Genomic DNA, 18,618 nt, shown 5'->3' with positions numbered 1-18,618 from the left:
AACAGCTGTTGGGGCAGAAGTGCAGTGGGCGTCTTAGTTTGCTCCAAAGAAGAAGTTAACAACTTCTTGAAAACAACCTGAACGACCCTGAAAAAGAGAAAGAGCTAGGGCCCCTCAGTGCCTTATTGGACATACCATCTCCCACTGTCAATTTCATCACCAGCGAGCCCACCTGGAAGGAAATCCAGGAGGTTGTTACTGCAGCCAGAGCCAGTTCAGCTCCAGGACCCAGTGGAGTACCCTACAAGGTGTACAAGCGATGCCCGGAACTCCTTAGAATCCTTTGGAGGATCCTGCGAGTGATTTGGCGCAGAGGAACTGTTGCAGACCAGTGGAGGCAGGCTGAGGGTGTTTGGATACCTAAAGAGGAGAATTCCACCAAGCTGGAGCAGTTCAGGACCATCTCGCTCCTTAGCGTTGAGGGAAAGATCTTCTTCAGCATCCTTTCCAGAAGGTTGACTAACTTCCTCCTCAAGAATGCCTACATTGACACCTCGGTCCAGAAAGGTGGAATCCCAGGTGTGTCAGGATGCCTGGAACATACCGGTGTAGTTTCCCGGCTGATCAGGGAGGCGCGGGAGGGTAAGGGAGACCTTGCTGTGGTTTGGCTTGACCTTGCCAATGCGTACGGCTCCATACCCCACAAGCTTGTGGAGACTACCCTGGTCCGACACCATGTACCCAAGAAGATCAAAGACCTCATCCTGAATTACTACGGGAACTTCAGGCTCAGGGTCACTTCCGGGAGCATAACATCAGATTGGCACAGGCTTGAAAAAGGCATTATAACTGTGTGTACAATCTCAGTTTGCCTCTTTGCCTTAGCCATGAACATGGTAGTCAAGGCAGCTAAAAGGGAATGCAGAGGCCCTCTGTCGAAGTCTGGAACTCGACAGCCCCCCATCAGAGCCTTTATGGACGATCTCACTGTCACAACTACATCAGTGCCCGGCGCAAGATGGATACTCCAGGGACTGGAAAAGCTCATCTCCTGGGCAAGAATGAGCTTTAAACCAACTAAATCCAGGTCGATGGTTCTGAAGAGCGGAAAACTGGCAGACAAGTTCCGCTTCTTCGTGGATGGCACAGCAATCCCATCTATCACCGAGAAACCGGTCAAGAGCCTGGGCAAGGTTTTCGACTGTAGTCTCAGGGATACTGCAGCAATCCAAACGACCATCAAAGAACTGGAGACGTGGTTATCGGCTGTAGACAAGTCTGGCTTGCCTGGCCGGTAAGGCGTGGATTTACCAGCATGGCGTCTTACCCCGGATACTCTGGCCTCTGTTGTTGTATGAGGTTCCTCTGTCAACAGTGGAGACTCTGGAGAGGAAGATCAGCAGCTACCTCCGCCGATGGATGGGCTTTCCACGCAGCCTGTGCAGCACAGCACTGTATGGGAAGACCAACAAGCTCCAGCTCCCTTTCAGTAGCCTGGACGAGGAGTTCAGGGTCTCTCGCACTCGAGAGGCTTTGCTCTATCGTGACTCCAAGGACTCCAAAGTGGCACCAGCGGGCATCGTGGTGCGAACTGGCAGGAAGTGGAGGGCTCAGGAAAGCCTGGAGGTTGCTGAGTCTCGGCTGAGACATAGGGGCCTGGTGGGCATGATGGCAACAGGCCGTGCTGGGCTGGGAGCCTTCCCCCAACCTCACAATGAGAAGGCATGTGGTAAAGACAAACGCCAGCTAGTCCTGAAGGAGGTGCGTGCAGAGGTTGAGGAGGAACGAACCAGCAGGATGGTGGGTATGCAGCAGCAGGGAGCATGGACAAGGTGGGAAGGTGCACTGGAGAGGAGGGTGACCTGGTCTGAGATCAGGCTGGCTGAACCCCAGCGCATTAAGTTCATGGTTCAAGCTGACTACGACGTCCTACCCAGCCCAGCCAATCTCCATCTCTGGGGCATGATTGACTCTCCACCCTGTGTGCTGTGCTCCAGGAAAGGCTCGCTGGAGCACATCCTAAGCAGCTGCTCTAAAGCTCTGGGGGAGGGCCGCTACTGTTGGCGGCACGACAAAGTGCTGAAGACCGTTGCTGAAGCCATAGCTAAAGCCGTGGCCAAAAACAACAGCAGCAAGCAACAACTTGGCAAGAGGAGAATTGCCTTTGTCAGGGCTGGAGAGCAGCCACAGTCACAGCCCAAACCAGCAGCCGGGCTCCTCACCTCAGCATTGGACTGGGATCTTCGAGTGGACTTGGGCAAGCAGCTCAAGTTTCCAGACTACGTCACAACAACTTCGTTGAGGCCAGACATCTTGCTTACATCAGTATCTTCACGGCAGGTGCTACTGATAGAGCTGACAGTTCATTGGGAGGATCGCATAGAGGAGGCAAACGAGCGGAAGCGGTCAAAGTACCAGGAGCTAGTTGAGCAATGCCGTAGAGGAGGTTGGAAGGCACGCTGTGAGCCCATTGACGTGGGGTGTAGAGGCTTTGCTGGCCGCTCACTGTACAAGGTGTTCACACTACTTGGCATCACGGGTGATGGGAAAAGGAAGGCCATCAAGACCACCATGGAGGCAGCAGAGAGAGCCTCTAGATGGCTTTGGATCAGGAGGAGCGAACTGTGGGCCAATGCTACTGGGACACAAGCTGGGGTCTGATCAACCCTGGCTGGGTCACCTGAGGGAGGGGGTATGATGTTGAAAGACCCGAAACCCCCGGTGATCTCAGGCACATCACTGAGGATGTGTCCCAGTGCATCTGAGGATGTATCTTACAATCATTGGTCAATTGACTTAGTTGTGATTTCCCTCTCTGCATGAAAGTTTAAAATGAGCATATATTAATGCAGTATGAAGAAGAATGTTTTAATGTAGACACATAGAATCATCATACTGCTGTGATTATATGCATCAAGTGTTAATTCAAGCCTAAGGCACAATATAGATATATATATCGTGTATCGTGACATGGCCTAAAAATATCGAGATATTAAAAAAAGGCCATATCGCCCAACCCTAAATTGATGTTAAAAGCTTTTTGTGACATTGCAGTCAGAGCTAGACACTGTAACAACAACAATAGAGGAAAGCAAGTATCTTTACTCTGAGCCACAATGAAGGAGGGAAAAAAACAGGCCTCTGCAGTATAGTGGAGACTGTTATTTTTGTGCAGTAAACACCATAAGCTAATTTTAGCATATGTGCCTATTTTTGTCAATGTATCTATCTATATACCTGCTCAACCAATGAGTGACTAGCAGAAATCTCTGTGAGTAGGGATGGGTACCAAATCCAGTACTTTTTTGGCACCGACCGAATACCGCCGTTCCTATCCAACGGTGCCATGTTTCGGTACCTGGGTTGCGCGTGACTTCACTTGCCACTTGGCAGTCACTCCAGCAGCACAGAGAGCGGATTCAGCCAAACTACCTCTTGGTAATGTTGCAAGTTTCAATGCAAACAAAGAAATTGACTCAAAAAACGCTTCAACGTAAGTTAAGTATGACTCCACTTTTCCACAAATGCGCTAGCTTGAAGCTAATATACATTGGCTTTGCTATTGACGTGCTACTGATTAGCATTAACGATTATAACTTTTTAATTTTAACACCTTCAAATTTGTTCATGAAAACTACAACTAAGTTGCATGTTACAATCAAACATCTGGTGTGTAATTATGACGACACTTGCGGTGTTAACACTTTGTAGGGCGCAGCAGGAGACAACAAAGACTGAAATGACCAACACACCTCAAACCAAACCATAAAGTATACACTACTTCCATTTTAACGTCTTGGACTTGCAACTGCAATTGCCACTTAAGTGTCACACCTGCAAATGTGACGATGAAACAATATATAACAACTGGAAAAGTTATAAGCAGCTCATTTTTAAATGTTGCAATAAAAAATGAGATTTTATTATCAAAAACAATATTTGTTGACACACACCAAAGTACCGAAAATTGGCACCGTTGAGTATTGGAATCGATTCTCAGGTTCCGGTTCAAATGTGAATGGTACCCATCCCAATCGGTAAGTGACTGTCCCATCTCACCTCAGAAAGAGCTTTTTTATCCTGGACCTTGGTGGCCCCCAGAAGCCGAAGCACATTTTTGGCACCTTCAGCGACAGCATGTTCCACCCTGTAGTGGTGCCTCAGCTCCTCAATGCGCAGCTCCACCCCACATAGGTCGTGGTTACCTGCAGTGACATCACAGAAGAATAGTTCTCACCTGTGGAAATTTTTCCAAAAAGTTGTTACAGAGTTCCTATATCATAAAGGGGAAAAAACGTAGAAAAAGTGGCTGCTGTGCTGAATGTGTCACTCTACTCCAGTGGAACAAAAATCCCATCGCAGCCATCAAATACATACTTACTTATGCACAAATAAGTCCAACATTGTCTTTCATGGCATTTATGCCTAATTTTGGGACCCAACCATACTTTTGTTCCTTCGACTGTAGAAGGACGTGTGCACGACCAAAGGTTTAAAAGTCCACTTGGGTGATGTTGAATCATTTAAAGGGGACAGACCTATGATTAATTTTGTCTTTTCAAACTTATAAATGTTGTTACAATGTTGGATCCATCCATCCATTTTCTACCGCTTGTCCCTTACAGGGTCGCGGGGGGTTCTGGGGCCTATCCCAGCTACTCTAGTTAAACAATGTCAAAGCATTAAATCATAAGGTTTATACATTGTGGTGTGAACTTGCACGCAGTTTTGGTTGGTTGCGGGATTTTGCAACTGGCTATGGCGTGACATCACCGTAAGGTGGAATCAATTATTTAGACCAAGGGGGTCCAAAGTGTGGCCTGGAGGCCATTGGCAGGCCAAAGCTCGAGATTTGTTGCCCTGCAGCCTATTGGCTAAGAAAATCTTTCAAAAAAAGTTAAGTTTTAAAAAAATAGTAAAAAGATGTATTGTAATATAAAGGATAAAAAGGTGTCCTTTAACAATTATTAATAATACGTTTGTCCATTTCTTAGCTCCTTTTTTTTTTTTTTACAAAATAAAAAAGCTATAAAAATGGCCGCCACATGCTTTGACTTTTCAGCATATGGCCCTTGGTGGAAAAAGTTTGTACTCCCCTGATTTAGACATTAAGTGAAGCTCTCAGCCAGAGGGGTAGGGATTGTAGCTCCGTCCCCTCTGCTTCAGGATATGAGGAAACACAAAAATAAGATAAGATAAAGTATTATTTTCATATAATTTCAAAAGATTAATTATGATACTTCAGGAGAGGGTAGGGCGTAGTTTAATTTGCAATCTGGGAACGCCTCCAGAATTGAACATGTTGCAGACAAACTAAAAAAACAGGTTGTAAAAGTGATTGTGGAGCAAAATTTAGATAAAAAAACCCCAAAAGCATATCTAAAACATATATCTAGAACACAAAGAATTTTTTTAAATTTACAGTGAATTAATATCATCATTGGTCCTCTTTAAATCTTGTGAACAGTTTTTCATCATAAGAGTGCATCACACTCAGCTACAGTATCTTTTTTAAGATATCTGATTGCATATAATCTAAACCTTTGAAATACCCTGATATCTGTGCAGCTGGTACTAAATGAACGTTAGCCATATTAAATGTTTGCCCCAAACGAAACTCAGAGGTTAACATGTGAGAAAGCTACATAACAAGGAGAACATAATTCAAATGATGAATGGGTGAGTTCCTACTTTAAACGGATGTATTAAACACAGTGTGTAAGTGCACATTACATTTATTTACATACACAGTATATAAATAAATCTGTAGTACAAAGGTCTTTATCGCACATACACAGGGCTCATCCTCAGTGGAGGACGTGGGAAGAAACAACTGCAACTGAGTGGTCCACTCAATTGTGACCTCTCAAACTGGCACACACGCTCAGTGGAGCAGATAAGGGACGAGGGGAGGAGGAGTATGATGAAGAGGATAAGATATACAAGAAACTAGTTATACTGTACTCGAAACAATAGCAATAGACAAAATCCGATTGGTGAAAAGAAATAAGAGCAAAATAATCTAAGAGTAAATAAATATATATTGAATTTGTGAGATGTGCATTATAGCAGGAGAAAGCGAGAGTAGAAGTAGAGGTAGCTTAGGGATGCTTTTATCTCCTAATAAGGTGTTCTGCCTGGAGCTTGACCTCTCCAGGGGGTGTGGTGCCTGGAGACCATCTGTGTACATTAGACACACAACCCCTTCTCTGTGTGTGCGGTTTAAATGAGCCAGAATAACTTAAGACTGGCTATGCGGGAGCACAAGAAGCAAAGTGCAGATGAAAAATGGTAGTGCTGACGTCAATTGAACAAGGCTCATGGTTGTGGAAAAATAAATCCCATTAAACGAGAAGATCTAATATCAATGTTGGAATACAATGCATGCTGAAGGCGTGACCCTAGGATGCAAAGCCAGAAAAGCAGTGTGCAGGTAAAAGAGTTGGCTTACTACAGTATAAGAAGAATAGCATTTCTATTATTGCAATGGCGATACCAAATAGGTTGTATTCACCTGACGTCACGTTCGAGTCATTAAATATGTGAGACTCGAAGTGGTGGTCCGGCAAGCATCTGTTGTCATAGCGTTCTGGCATTTTGCCTTTCTCGAAGAAAAATGGCCAATACTTGCGTTGTTTTAAAGTTAAAAGTTAAAGTTAAAGTACCAATGAATGTCACACACACACTAGGTGTGGCAAAATTATTCTCTGCATTTGACCCATCACCCTTTATCACCCCCTGGGAGGTGAATCATTTTTGGTGATTTAATCCCCAATTCCAACCCTTGATGCTGAGTGCCAAGCAGGGAGGTAATGGGTCCCACTTTTTTATAGTCTTTGGTATGACTCGGCCGGGGTTTGAACTCACAACCTACCGATCTCAGGGCGGACACTCTTACCACTAGGCCACTGAGTAGGTTAGGCTGTTGGAACTGTTTAAATTGTGAAAAGGATAAGAGCTTCTTCAGAGTTCATTGAGAGGTCATCAAAAAGGGCGAAAGATGTCAAGATTTTACAAAAGACGACGAGAAAAGTGGCAAGCATAGAGTGTGCGCCACTTTCCAAGGGAGCAGATTGAGTCGAAGAACGCATGAGTTTGCGGTGTTCACTTTGTTAAAGGTTTGTTTGATGTATTTTTAACGTTTAGTATTTCCCATTAAAGTATTATCTTGATGTTATTTGTATTTTATCATGTTTCAGAGTTCTTAAAACACAAGTTTTCTACGGGTGTTTCGTAAACCTCCAACTCGGCGAGTCTATATAAATGTGAGCAAAACCTAAAAGAGTTAAGCTTTTACCAAAGGCAGCAATCATAAATGAAGCTTTCAGCACATACACAATGTTGAGATCTATAGTAATATTCTGCTAAAGAAGAAGAAAAACACATGCACTTGTAAACGAGGCATGCAACAACAATAAGGCAACAAAGATTTAGATTTAGATTTAGATTGTACACTTTAGATTGGGAAAAGCCTTATCACAGCAGGCCCGCCGACCTGTCTGACAAGCCTGTAAATGTGTTGGTCATGTATGATGTCTTTTTGCTATTTTTTGTCCCTGATGTGTAGTGTTTATTGTTTAAATGTACGGTCAGTGAAAATGAATTTCCCCACGGGGACCAATAAATCTAAATCTAAGGCAACAAACATGGCTGTAGACGCAAAGTTAAATCATGAAATGCAACCTTACCCAAGCAAAAACAATGTATTATTTATCCAGGAGAGTCTTGATACCAATTTTCTTTACTCAGACACACACAAAGAAGTTGTAGACCTCCATGCCTTTCCATGTTTTCATCTGTTTTGTCGTTTAGAATTATGTCTGGAACACCAGATAGTTCGACATGTCTGGAAACGCGACTGACGGATAATCCTTGAGATCATTCGATCATTTTTTTGATAATAACAATAAATTATCAAAAAAAGGGATAGTAGGGACAAATTCCATTGCATAGTTAGATTTTTTTGCTTGTATCTGCTTTTATTGGTAAGATCTAGGCCCATTGCGTATTAAGATAGTTCGCACTCTGTGAACTATCAGTAGCCATATTGGTTTGGTGGCCCTCCACTTTGTTCACTTTCGTTCAAATGTCACGTGCCTGAACACAACCTACTGTATTAGTTTCTTTAGTGTTCTATAATATTGGTCACCGCCTTTTATAAGCATTAGCATCAGTGCTAACGTTGCGATTAAGAGTGTATTTATCTGTAGGATGACAGCCAGTAAAGCAGAGGTCCCCAATCACCAGTGCTTTTAGAAGCAATTATTAAAAATAGAAACCCACAGTTTTTTGTAAAAATTTTTTTTCAAATCTCATATCTTATGTAAATGAAATAAGGGTGATTATTGTTTTGAAAAATAATAAATAAAATACATTTTGTTTTACTTTGACGTCCCATTGTGTCAAAGTTGGGCTCTCCCGATCAAAATGATTTGTGGAAATGCAAACTGGTCTGTGGGCTAAGAAAGGTCAGGGACCATTTTGCAACTGTAAGGGAAGCCCGCGAGCAGAATAACACTTTCCAAAGCACAAAAAAAAAAAATCCAAATTACAATGCAAAATATGGACAAAAATCTATTTTGGGAAGTTTGGGGAAGATCCTTATTCCGGTGCACAAAGCACGGCATACTCTTATTACTTTGGTTTGCAAGAACTTGACCTCATCTCCAACAGTTTTAGGATGAACTAGACCAGAGATCCAAAATCAGTCATGTCTGATAATTCCTACAGACACACTCCGAAATCTTGAGAAAGAGTGCAAAGTATTTTCACTTTCAACAGGTGTGATGGTTATGGTACAGACCCTCTTTTGTTGTCTAACTGTATTAGTCAAGGTGTTAAGATATTTTTCTCCATTTCACAGATTTTTTTATGATCATCCTCTCAGCTCACACCCATCCTCTTGCTGCATTTAAACCCTCTAATTAATTGATTCATTGTGTCCCATCAGGGACAGTGATTGTCCACAGCACTTAGCGCCAGATAAAAAGTCAGTCACTTACCCTGAAATGGCATTGATCGCTACGCCAGGCAACAGATGTGATAGGGCAACATTTTGTACATAGCAACACATTCTGCATTAAATCCACAAGAGGATCTTCTTTGCCCCCCACACCAACCTTTCACTAAGACACAAATTATCTATGAAAAAAATATTAGGGAGCTTGCACCTACCTTGTGTGTCATCATTGTGCTCAGTGGCCTGTACAGCTTTGCGGATTTGCATGCGAATTATGTCTATTTTGGTTTTACTGTCCTGAAGCATCTGTTGGGCCGTCTGCAGCATTTTTTTGTCCTGATTAAAGAGATAAACAGAAAGGTCAAATAGTATGAAATGCTTGTAAAACATAGTACAGACATAATCAGGGTAAAAAATGTTGGTGAGGTTGTGAGAAATCAAGCAATGAGAGGATAGAGATTCTAAACACTCGCTCATTACTATTCAAGCATTTGAGTCAGCAGATTGCATTGTCATGAACCATGAAGGTCAGCTCTAGTATCAGTCAGCTAGGAGAAGTGTGTGCGCGTGTGTGTGTATGCGTGCATGTGCATGACGAGAGATGTCTCTTCGACATCTCAGTGGCAATGGCAATCCTGCAGCATGGATAAATGAACAATATAATAAACCCTGGCCTATTCGTGGTTCGAGCATACACTGCCTTACAAATTTGCGAGATTTCTTTTCTCTGCTTTAAATAGTATATAATGTGTTTTTTTATGGTAATCTAAAGGGGAACTGCACTTTTTTGGAATTATGCCTCACATTCACAATCCCTATGTAAAACAAGAACATATGTCTTTCTTTTTTTATGCATTATAAGTTGTAAAGTACGGCAAGTACAAGGTGGCTAACAATGCAGCTAATGGGGGTACACTATTTCACCCATAAAGCTCTCTAAAACACCTAAACCGCCAACAATACTCCATTTACATCTCGTGACCTGAATATTAACCAAGTATTAGCGATAGTGCTATTACAACCGCCAACGCAGACAAAATTTTTTAGTAGCGCCGTGATCAGAGAGAGCTAAGAAGCTAATGCTGCTATATTGACATATTGAGCCGGTGAGCTGCTGCATAGCCTTTGAGTTGGTGAAATGTATTTCTAGATTATAAATCATGCCTTCTGCTCATTTGGGGGGAGAACAGTGATGCAGCTATGAATACAGCAGAAGGTGCTGCCCCACAAATCAATCAACTTTCCAGCAGGAAGATGCTTTGACAAGATGTGATGTTTTGCACGTTTTTAATTAGTAGGGATGGGTACCGAACCTGGGTTCCATTATGGCACAGGTTCCAAAGTAAAAAGTAATACTTGGAACTAGAGATGTCCGATAATGGCTTTTTTGCTGATATCCGATATTGCCCAACTCTTAATTACTGATTCCGATATCAACCGTTACCGATATATACAGTCGTGGAATTAACACATTATTATGGCTAATTTTGTTGTGATGCCCCGCTGGATGCATTAAACAATGTAACAAGGTTTTCCAAAATAAATCAACTCAAGCTATGGAAAAAAATGCCAACATGGCACAGCCATATTTATTATTGAAGTCACAAAGTCCATTATTTTTTTTAACATGCCTCAAAACAGCAGCTTGGAAATTCGGACATGCTCTCGCTGAGTGGGGGTGTGGGGTAGGGGGTAGCGGGAGGTGTATATTGTAGCATCCCGGAAGAGTTAGTGCTGCAAGGGGTTCTGGGTGTTTGTTCTGTTGTGTTTATGTTGTGTTACGGTGCGGATGTTCTCCCGAAATGTGTTTGTCATTCTTGTTTGGTGTGGGTTCACAGTGTGGCGCATATTTGTAACAGTGTTGAAGTTGTTTATACGTCCACCCTCAGTGTGACCTGTATGGCTGTTGACCAAGTATGCATTGCATTCACTTTGTGTGTGAAAAACCGTAAATATTATGTGACTGGGCCAGCACGCAAAGGAAGTGCCTTTAAGGTTTATTGCCGCTCTGTACCTCTCCCTACGTCAGTGTACAAAGCGGCGTTTTAAAAAGTCATAAATTTTACTTTTTGAAACCGATAATTTTGAAAACGATACCGATAATTTCCGATATTACATTTTAAACCATTTATCGGCCAATAATATCGGCAGTCCGATATCGGCCATCCCTACTTGGAACCACAACAAAAGAAAAGTAGCCATGGGTGCTCATTTTGGTGCTAATTTAATGCAGACTCATCTACCTGCAGCAAGTGTTTGAGGGTGGTATTGTGAAAGTATCACCTTGTCGCATAATGGCAATGGTACAATCAGTCTGATGCTCTTTTTTTACATTTATTGACAACCTTAACACGCCAACAGCAGTCATCAGTTCCAAAACAGCACACACATTTTTTGCAGCGCTCACCACAACAACAATACAACTCTTTCTTACAATATTAGATCCATTCACGAACAGCGGAAATCGTAACATTAAGATTATAACACAAGCAAGTCGTTTTTTTGCACACTGGTTTAGGCGAATTGTTGTGGATTTAAATTCTTATTGTTTAATTTATTACTTGGTTATTTAATTTATACAATTGACCTATTTAAATTACTATTCTGTTACAAACTTGTTTGTCACAGAATCCCCTACTAGGATATGAACATTTCAAATCACGGTTATCATGATCAAAATTATCACGGTTATCATAATTATCGCGACATTATCAAATGAGTTCAAAAAGTACACTCACTAAAATCTTTTGACCAAGTTATTTTTTCAAATAACGAAAATAAAAATACACCCTGTTAGAAAACCCACTATTTTGCACTTATTGTGTTTCTTATGCTTCACTGATGGTGTTTTAGTCTTAGTTTTTTATCTGTTTTAAAAACTAAGCTTTAATTGTTTCAAAAGTTGGTTTGTACTGTAGCACTTCATGATTTATTTAAATGAAAAGTGCGTAACAAATAAAATCTATCTAATTTCCAGCGGGCGTTGTGGCATCCTACTTTGTTCAGCAGTCTTTGAATGCACCGTAGGAACACCTCTGTCTCGCATAGCTAATAGGTTCAATGTGCACAATTGAATAGCTTAGTTGCTCAGAGAGTAATGGTAAATGGTTTATACTTGTATAACGCTTTTCTACCTTCAACATAGTAATGTATTTATATATGTTTAGATTGGGTTATGTCACTTCTTAACGGGGAAAGACATTCATGTCTTTTGTTTTCATGTCAGCATTTAAGCTAGCGAGCTGAGTGACTCCATGATAATATCAAAGTGCAGTTATCAATCACGGTTTTTCGATAATTTTTTACCGCGGTTATCATAAAACCGTTTGTAATTACATCCCTTTTGCTTACAAGTAAAAGTCCTCAAAGGAAAAGCTGCACTTTTTAAATTGCCAATCATCCACAATCCTTATGTAAGACAAGAACGCACATGTCTTTTTATGTGTTCTAGATAGCTGCCCTGGACTGGCAGTTCTCCACCAACAATGCAGGTAATGGGAATTTACCTATTCCGCTTATAAAGCCCACTAAAAAAAGATCGAAAAAAACACCAACATCGCTTGATTTACATGCCGAGACCTGCATATAAACCAAGCTACAGTGTAGCCAAATTGTTACTGCAGGAGCGAACACAGAGGAAATACTTTTCTGGCGCAGTGACACAGCACCCTGCTCAAAGCACGTCAGGCCACAAGTTTGGAAAACAATTCCATTCATTTGAAAAAGTGAATGCTTGGTTATAAATCAGGCCTCGCACGTGTATAGTAGAAGGTTGTGGGCCTGACTGAAGCGGTGGATACTGGCGCTCAACATAGACTGGACGACATCATTAAAAAGACTCAGCAAGATGCTTGGTGCAGCTCTCAGAATTTAACAGCTCAATGGGGAGTGCAAGTCTTGAGCTGAAAGATACAACCATCCTATTGGCAAAATTTTTTATTTTTTTGTTATATTTTTATTTTGTTGATGAAATGTTTAGCACTTAGCACTTTTGCTACTTAATGGCTTAATGTTTCACTACAGCGTGATCTGCCAAACACCCAGTTTCTTAAAGTTGTAGCTCATCCTCCTTATATTCAGGCTCAACAAGACAAGGTTCTGATCATCATTTGTTCCAAAGTAGTTGTCTTCGTCACAGAAAGCCCTTTTCCACCGCAATAACTTTTATAGGAACTTTCCCATTTGCCCGAGTAAATTAAGTTCCCCCTGTGTTTCCACCAAAAGCTTGGATTTAGTTCTTCAGGAGCACTCACATTTATTCTTTTTATATTGTTATTTACAGCTGAAATGGGCCAAAAGGAATCGCCTGACCCTCATGACTTCATCATTTACAGAGGATGACTTTCTGACTGTTGGATATTGCAGACAAAAGTCTGACTTTTTATAAACAATTTGGTACATTTTTTTTTTATTTAATCATATCGTTTTGTATATTATTGCTTTGTATTTCATTTACCCAGACTTTAGTAAAATAACTGTGTCCCAATGTTTTCTGTTTATTTACATGGTATCAGTGTAGAAATATACTAAACCAGCCCTCCATAAGTAATCAGCCTGCTGCCTAATTTGTATAAACTACCCTGAACTGTGAAATGCGGTGGAAACACAAACCACACACTTCTACAGGAAACTCTAGTTCCAGGAACTTTAACTTTTGGAGGAAAAGGGCCCATTGTCTGCCATGATTAGTGGTTGTAATCACAGAACGTACTCTCTATGTTGTTGTTGTTGCTGACGGAACTAGCGTTAGTTACTATGCACTTAACGCATCCAGTAAAGAAGTTGTAAAAATGCTTAAAATAAACAAAATACTGTAAGTTTTACATGTTTAATAAAGTGCCTGCTTCTCCAGCATGTATATCAAATGTTGTTGGATGCTTTTTTAAAAGGGCTTTATAGGCGGAATAGGTGAATCCCCATTACCTGCATTGTTAGTCACCTTGTGCAAAAATCACAGAAAATGTGTTTGTATTTTCCCATTAAGCACCGGCACCGATTTGGCACAGGTAAGGGTTCAAATGTAAACAATGCCCATCCTTAATTGTAACGACAACACTATGGGCCTGATTTACTAAGATCTGACGTCAGTGTATTGCAAGCACTGGTCCTGCAGCTTTATGTGGAACTGTCAGTTTGTACGTCCTCCTGACACATGCTAAATAAAACGCTAAACAATGCAGCAAAAGAAATCACATTGCGTGTGCTAAATAATTATATTTGCATTTTCTCCTCCCGGTATTGTGGGCGTTTTGATCATCCGCATATATTTTGCATATTAATGTAGATAACGCAAAATGGATTGCACGCCTTATTTTGCTCACTTAACGGACGCAATTCACTTTGCACACGTTTAGTAGATCACCTTTGCGTGTGCTATCAAATTTGCACGTGTTTTAGTACATACAAACCTTTACTAAATCAGGCCCTACTGTATGTCTGTAATCGCATTTTTTGGACTTTCATTGGGGTTAATTTTTCGCCATTCGCATGGAGTCTTGGTCTGAATTCATTGCAGAGTGATACCTTGGTGGAACCATTGGCATAGATGGGGATCATGTTCTCAACTCCTTGTTTGACTTTGAGCTCGATGTTGAGCTGCCTCTCCAGGGCAGCGATGCGCTCCTTGTGTGCAGACGTTCGACTCTCCGCCCCGGGAGACTGAGGACATTCATCTGTGAGAAGAGAAAAGGTTTAGGTGACAACAAATGGACAATAATACCAGAAGAAAAAAGGAATGTACACCACAGAAGTCAGCTGAGTTCAGTTTTTATGTGAGTATACTTATCACTGCTCATTTTTTGAAATACTCTGAGCCAAATGGTCTCTATCAATTTAAGCTCTACTCTATTATAGCTGTACAATAAGACAGTTTAACAACTGTGGCTAGTAAAAACAACACATTTACAAAAATAATATGTTAAAGTGGCGTTCATGCGTGATTTGACAAAGACTGTGTTAGTAACCAACAAAAAACCTGGTAATCCGTCACTAAGACCCGACTAAAAAATTAAACTTGTTAAATTTTTAGTGGCGGTCTGGTCGGTTTGAAATGGGAAGTGATAAAAACGCCTTTCCTTGCGTAAAGAACAGCAATCTCCGTATTTGCACTGCAAGATCCGTGATAATACCGTGTTAACACCGTCATAATCCGCTAGTCACAGCTTCTGTCCAGACCTTCAAAACGTGAAACGGTAACGAACCGGAGGCGGCAGAGTTAAAAACGGAAGCATTAGGGGCTCAATAAAGAGCAACACGGAGGCCCTAAGGTTGATGTGCAGTAGAGCAATGTTTTTCAACCACAGTGCCGCGGCACACTAGTGTGCCGTGAGATATTGTCTGGTGTGCCGTGGGAAATTATACAACTTCACCTAATTGGTCCAAAAAATATTTTTTGCAAATCAATAATTACAGTAATGTACCGTTGTCTAGTGCAGTGTTTTTCAACCTTTTTTGGTATGTAAAAGGTATGTAACGCTTAAACCAAAAATGAACAAAAGGCAAGTCCCGCTAGGAAAAGGCACTGAAGCATAGGGATGGCCATGCAAAACAAAAGTAAAACTGAACTGGCTACAAAGTAAACAAAAACAGAATGCTGGACGACAGCAAAAACTTACAGCGTGTGGAGCGGTGACGGCGTCCACAAAGTACATCCGTACATGACATGACAATCAACAGTGTCCCCACAAAGAAGGATAGCGTACGCACAACTTAAATAGTATTGATTGCAAAAACAAAGCAGGTGCGGGCAATAGAACTCAAAGGAAGGCGTGACGCTGCTACAGGAGAACACCAACAAAACAGGTCACCAGGGTCACCAAATTAACAGCGCAAGACAGAAACTAAAGTACTACACACAGGAAGCAACAACAAACTCAAAATAAGGCATGACAACCTTGTGGAGTTTCATTTTTTAACATTTTCTGCTGGTGGTGTGCCTCCGTATTTTTTTTTATGAAAAAAAATGTGCCTTGGCTCAAAAAAGGTTGAAAAACACTGCAGTAGAGGGTGGAAGACTCCAACGCCTTTTGGGGAGATCTGTGGTTTTACCACGGCAATTTGCGTTGGAGCCGTGTTGAAAACGTGTTGAGAAAGGTCTTCCACCATCGATGGGACACAGTTAATGGCATTTCTCAAATAGCCATCCAAACTGGCAATGTGTGGATGCACCTTAAGAATACCAGAGAATCGCAGCATGAGTGCAGAAACACATGTTACGTACCTTTATTATCATCTCCTCCCTTCACCACAATGTGAGCGTCCAGTTCCTGCAGCTGAGCATGAAGGTTATCCAGCTTGCGATTGGAGCACCGTAACTGGCTGTCCACCTGTGGAATGCAACCAAAAGAGTTTGAGTTTGAGTTTGAGTTTGAGTTTATTTCGAACATGCAAGCATACAACATGATACATCACAATTTCAGTTTCTTTTCAACATGTTCGAAAAGGAGTAGGAAGAAGCAGAGCTTATTTAATCCTACCCCTATTCTTTACATAACAGTTGCAAAACTTTTTGTTCACTTCCTGTTCACAATTTTTTCACAATAAACTCCATAAGTGATCACAATAAAAATAAATAAATAAATAATAGTAAGAATGTAATAATAATAATTGGTGAAGTAAGTCATATTTCATATGATGAGATAAGTAAGATTACTTTAAGAATGAATGAATGGATGGATGAAATAAATTGAGAATGTTTGTCATGGTTCTTCTTTGTACTTTGTAAACACTTTAAGTTTGAAGAGTTTCTTGAAGTGTATCATATTAGTACATTGTTTGATTGCTTTGCTTAATCCATTCCATAATTTAATTCCACATACTGATATACTGAAGGTCTTAAGTGTTGTACGTGCAAACAAATGTTTTAAATTACGTTTTTCTCTAAGATTATATTTCTCCTCTTTTTTTGAGAAGAATTGTTGTATATTCTTGGGTAGCAGGTTATAGTTTGCTTTGTGCATAATTTTAGCTGTTTGCAAATTCACTATGTCATGGAATTTCAGTATTTTTGATTCAATAAATAAAGGGTTTGTATGTTCTCTATATCCAACATGATGTATTATTCTAACTGATCTTTTTTGTAACACCGTTAATGAATGAAGTGTACTTTTGTAATTATTTCCCCATATTTCTACACAGTAGCTCAGATATGGTAACACTAGTGAGCAGTAGAGAATATGAAGGGATTTTTGGTCTAGAACATGTTTTGCTTTATTCATTATTGACGTGTTTCTTGCAACTTTATGTTGTATATTTTTTACGTGAGATTTCCAGTTCAATTTATCATCAATCATTATACCTAGAAATTTGGTTTCGTTTACTCTTTCAATTTCTATTCCGTCTATTTGTATTTGTGTTTGACTTTCTCTTCTACTGTTACCAAATAGCATTATTTTAGTTTTACTAAGATTCAACGATAGTCTGTTTTTGTCAAACCATCTTTTTAATTTGTTAATTTCTTCTGTTATTATTTGTATTATCTCCTGTGTGTTCTCTCCTGAACAAAACGCTGTTGTATCATCCGCAAATAATACTAACTTTAAATCTTTTGTAACTTTACAAATGTCATTTATATAGAGATTGAATAATTTAGGTCCTAGTATTGATCCCTGAGGTACACCACAGGATATATTTAGCGTTGTAGACGTGTGTTCGCCTAGCTTCACGTATTGTTTCCTGTTCGTTAGATAACTTCTTATCCAGTTTAAGACTAACCCTCTGATGCCATATCGTTCTAGTTTTTTGATTAAAATATTGTGATTAATTGTGTCAAATGCTTTAGTTAGATCCATAAAAACCGCTGCCGCACATTTTTTACTATCTATTGCATTGGTAATTTCTTCTGTCATTTCAATTAAAGCCATTGAAGTTGAAACATTAGCTCTGTATCCATATTGGTTCTCTTTGAGTATTCTATTTTTATTTATGAAACTTTCTAATCTGTTATTGAACAGTTTTTCAATGATTTTAGAAAATTGTGGAAGTAGAGAAACAGGTCTATAATTTGTAAATTGATGTTTGTCTCCAGTCTTATAAATTGGTGCAACTTTAGCTATTTTCATTTTGTTTGGAAATGTACCTGTTTGAAACGATAGGTTACTAATATACATTAATGGTCCTGAGATCTCTTCAATAACCTTTTTTATCGTTTCCATATCAATTCCGTTACAATCAGTTGAAGTCTTAGATTTACATTTTTTCACGATTGTAACTATTTCCTCCTGTGTCACATTACTGAGGAACATGGAGTTGGGATTTCGCTCTATGGTATCATTATAGTCCTCAATTGGAACTGGGTCTGGAATCCTTTCTTCCAATTTTGGTCCAATATTTACAAAATAATTATTGAAGCTTTCAACTACTTCCTTTATGTTGTCATTTTTTTTTTTTTCCATCTAAAAAGTATTGAGGGTAGTCCCTCTTAGTTCCATTTTTAATAATGCTATTGAGGATGCCCCATGTTGCTCTCATATTATTTTTGTTCCTGTCCAATAATTCACTGTAATATTCTTTTCTACATGATCGTAGTATGTCTGTTAACTTGTTTTTATACTTTTTGTACTTAATTTCTGCCTCTATAGTTCTTTGTGCTATACATTTTCTATATAGTGTATTCTTCTTCTTACAAGCATTTTTAATCATTTTGTCATCCATGGTTGATTATTCTTTCTCTGCTTGTTACTGAGTTGTATCCATGGACAATGTTTGTCATAAAGTATTAT

The 18,618-nt window shown here is 40.2% G+C and overlaps 1 protein-coding gene across 3 annotated transcripts in view; it reads right to left on the bottom strand.

Moving 5' to 3' along the window:
• pkn1a (protein kinase N1a) overlaps window positions 1-18,618 on the bottom strand; it is an 88,302-nt gene that overhangs the window by 22,395 nt on the left and 47,289 nt on the right. For all 3 annotated transcript variants that reach the window (XM_062027045.1, XM_062027046.1, XM_062027044.1), the window contains exons 3-6: window positions 16,119-16,224; window positions 14,423-14,571; window positions 9,115-9,235; window positions 4,000-4,145 (exon numbers count right to left, since the gene is read on the bottom strand). In XM_062027045.1, the coding sequence (XP_061883029.1) occupies window positions 4,000-4,145; window positions 9,115-9,235; window positions 14,423-14,571; window positions 16,119-16,224 (522 nt within the window). The remainder of the gene's footprint in view (window positions 1-3,999; window positions 4,146-9,114; window positions 9,236-14,422; window positions 14,572-16,118; window positions 16,225-18,618) is intronic.

This window comes from Entelurus aequoreus, linkage group LG18, assembly GCF_033978785.1.
Source record: "Entelurus aequoreus isolate RoL-2023_Sb linkage group LG18, RoL_Eaeq_v1.1, whole genome shotgun sequence".
Taxonomy (NCBI): domain Eukaryota; kingdom Metazoa; phylum Chordata; class Actinopteri; order Syngnathiformes; family Syngnathidae; genus Entelurus; species Entelurus aequoreus.
Note: the sequence above shows the minus strand (reverse complement) of the source record. Positions and strands in the feature narration are given on the sequence as shown.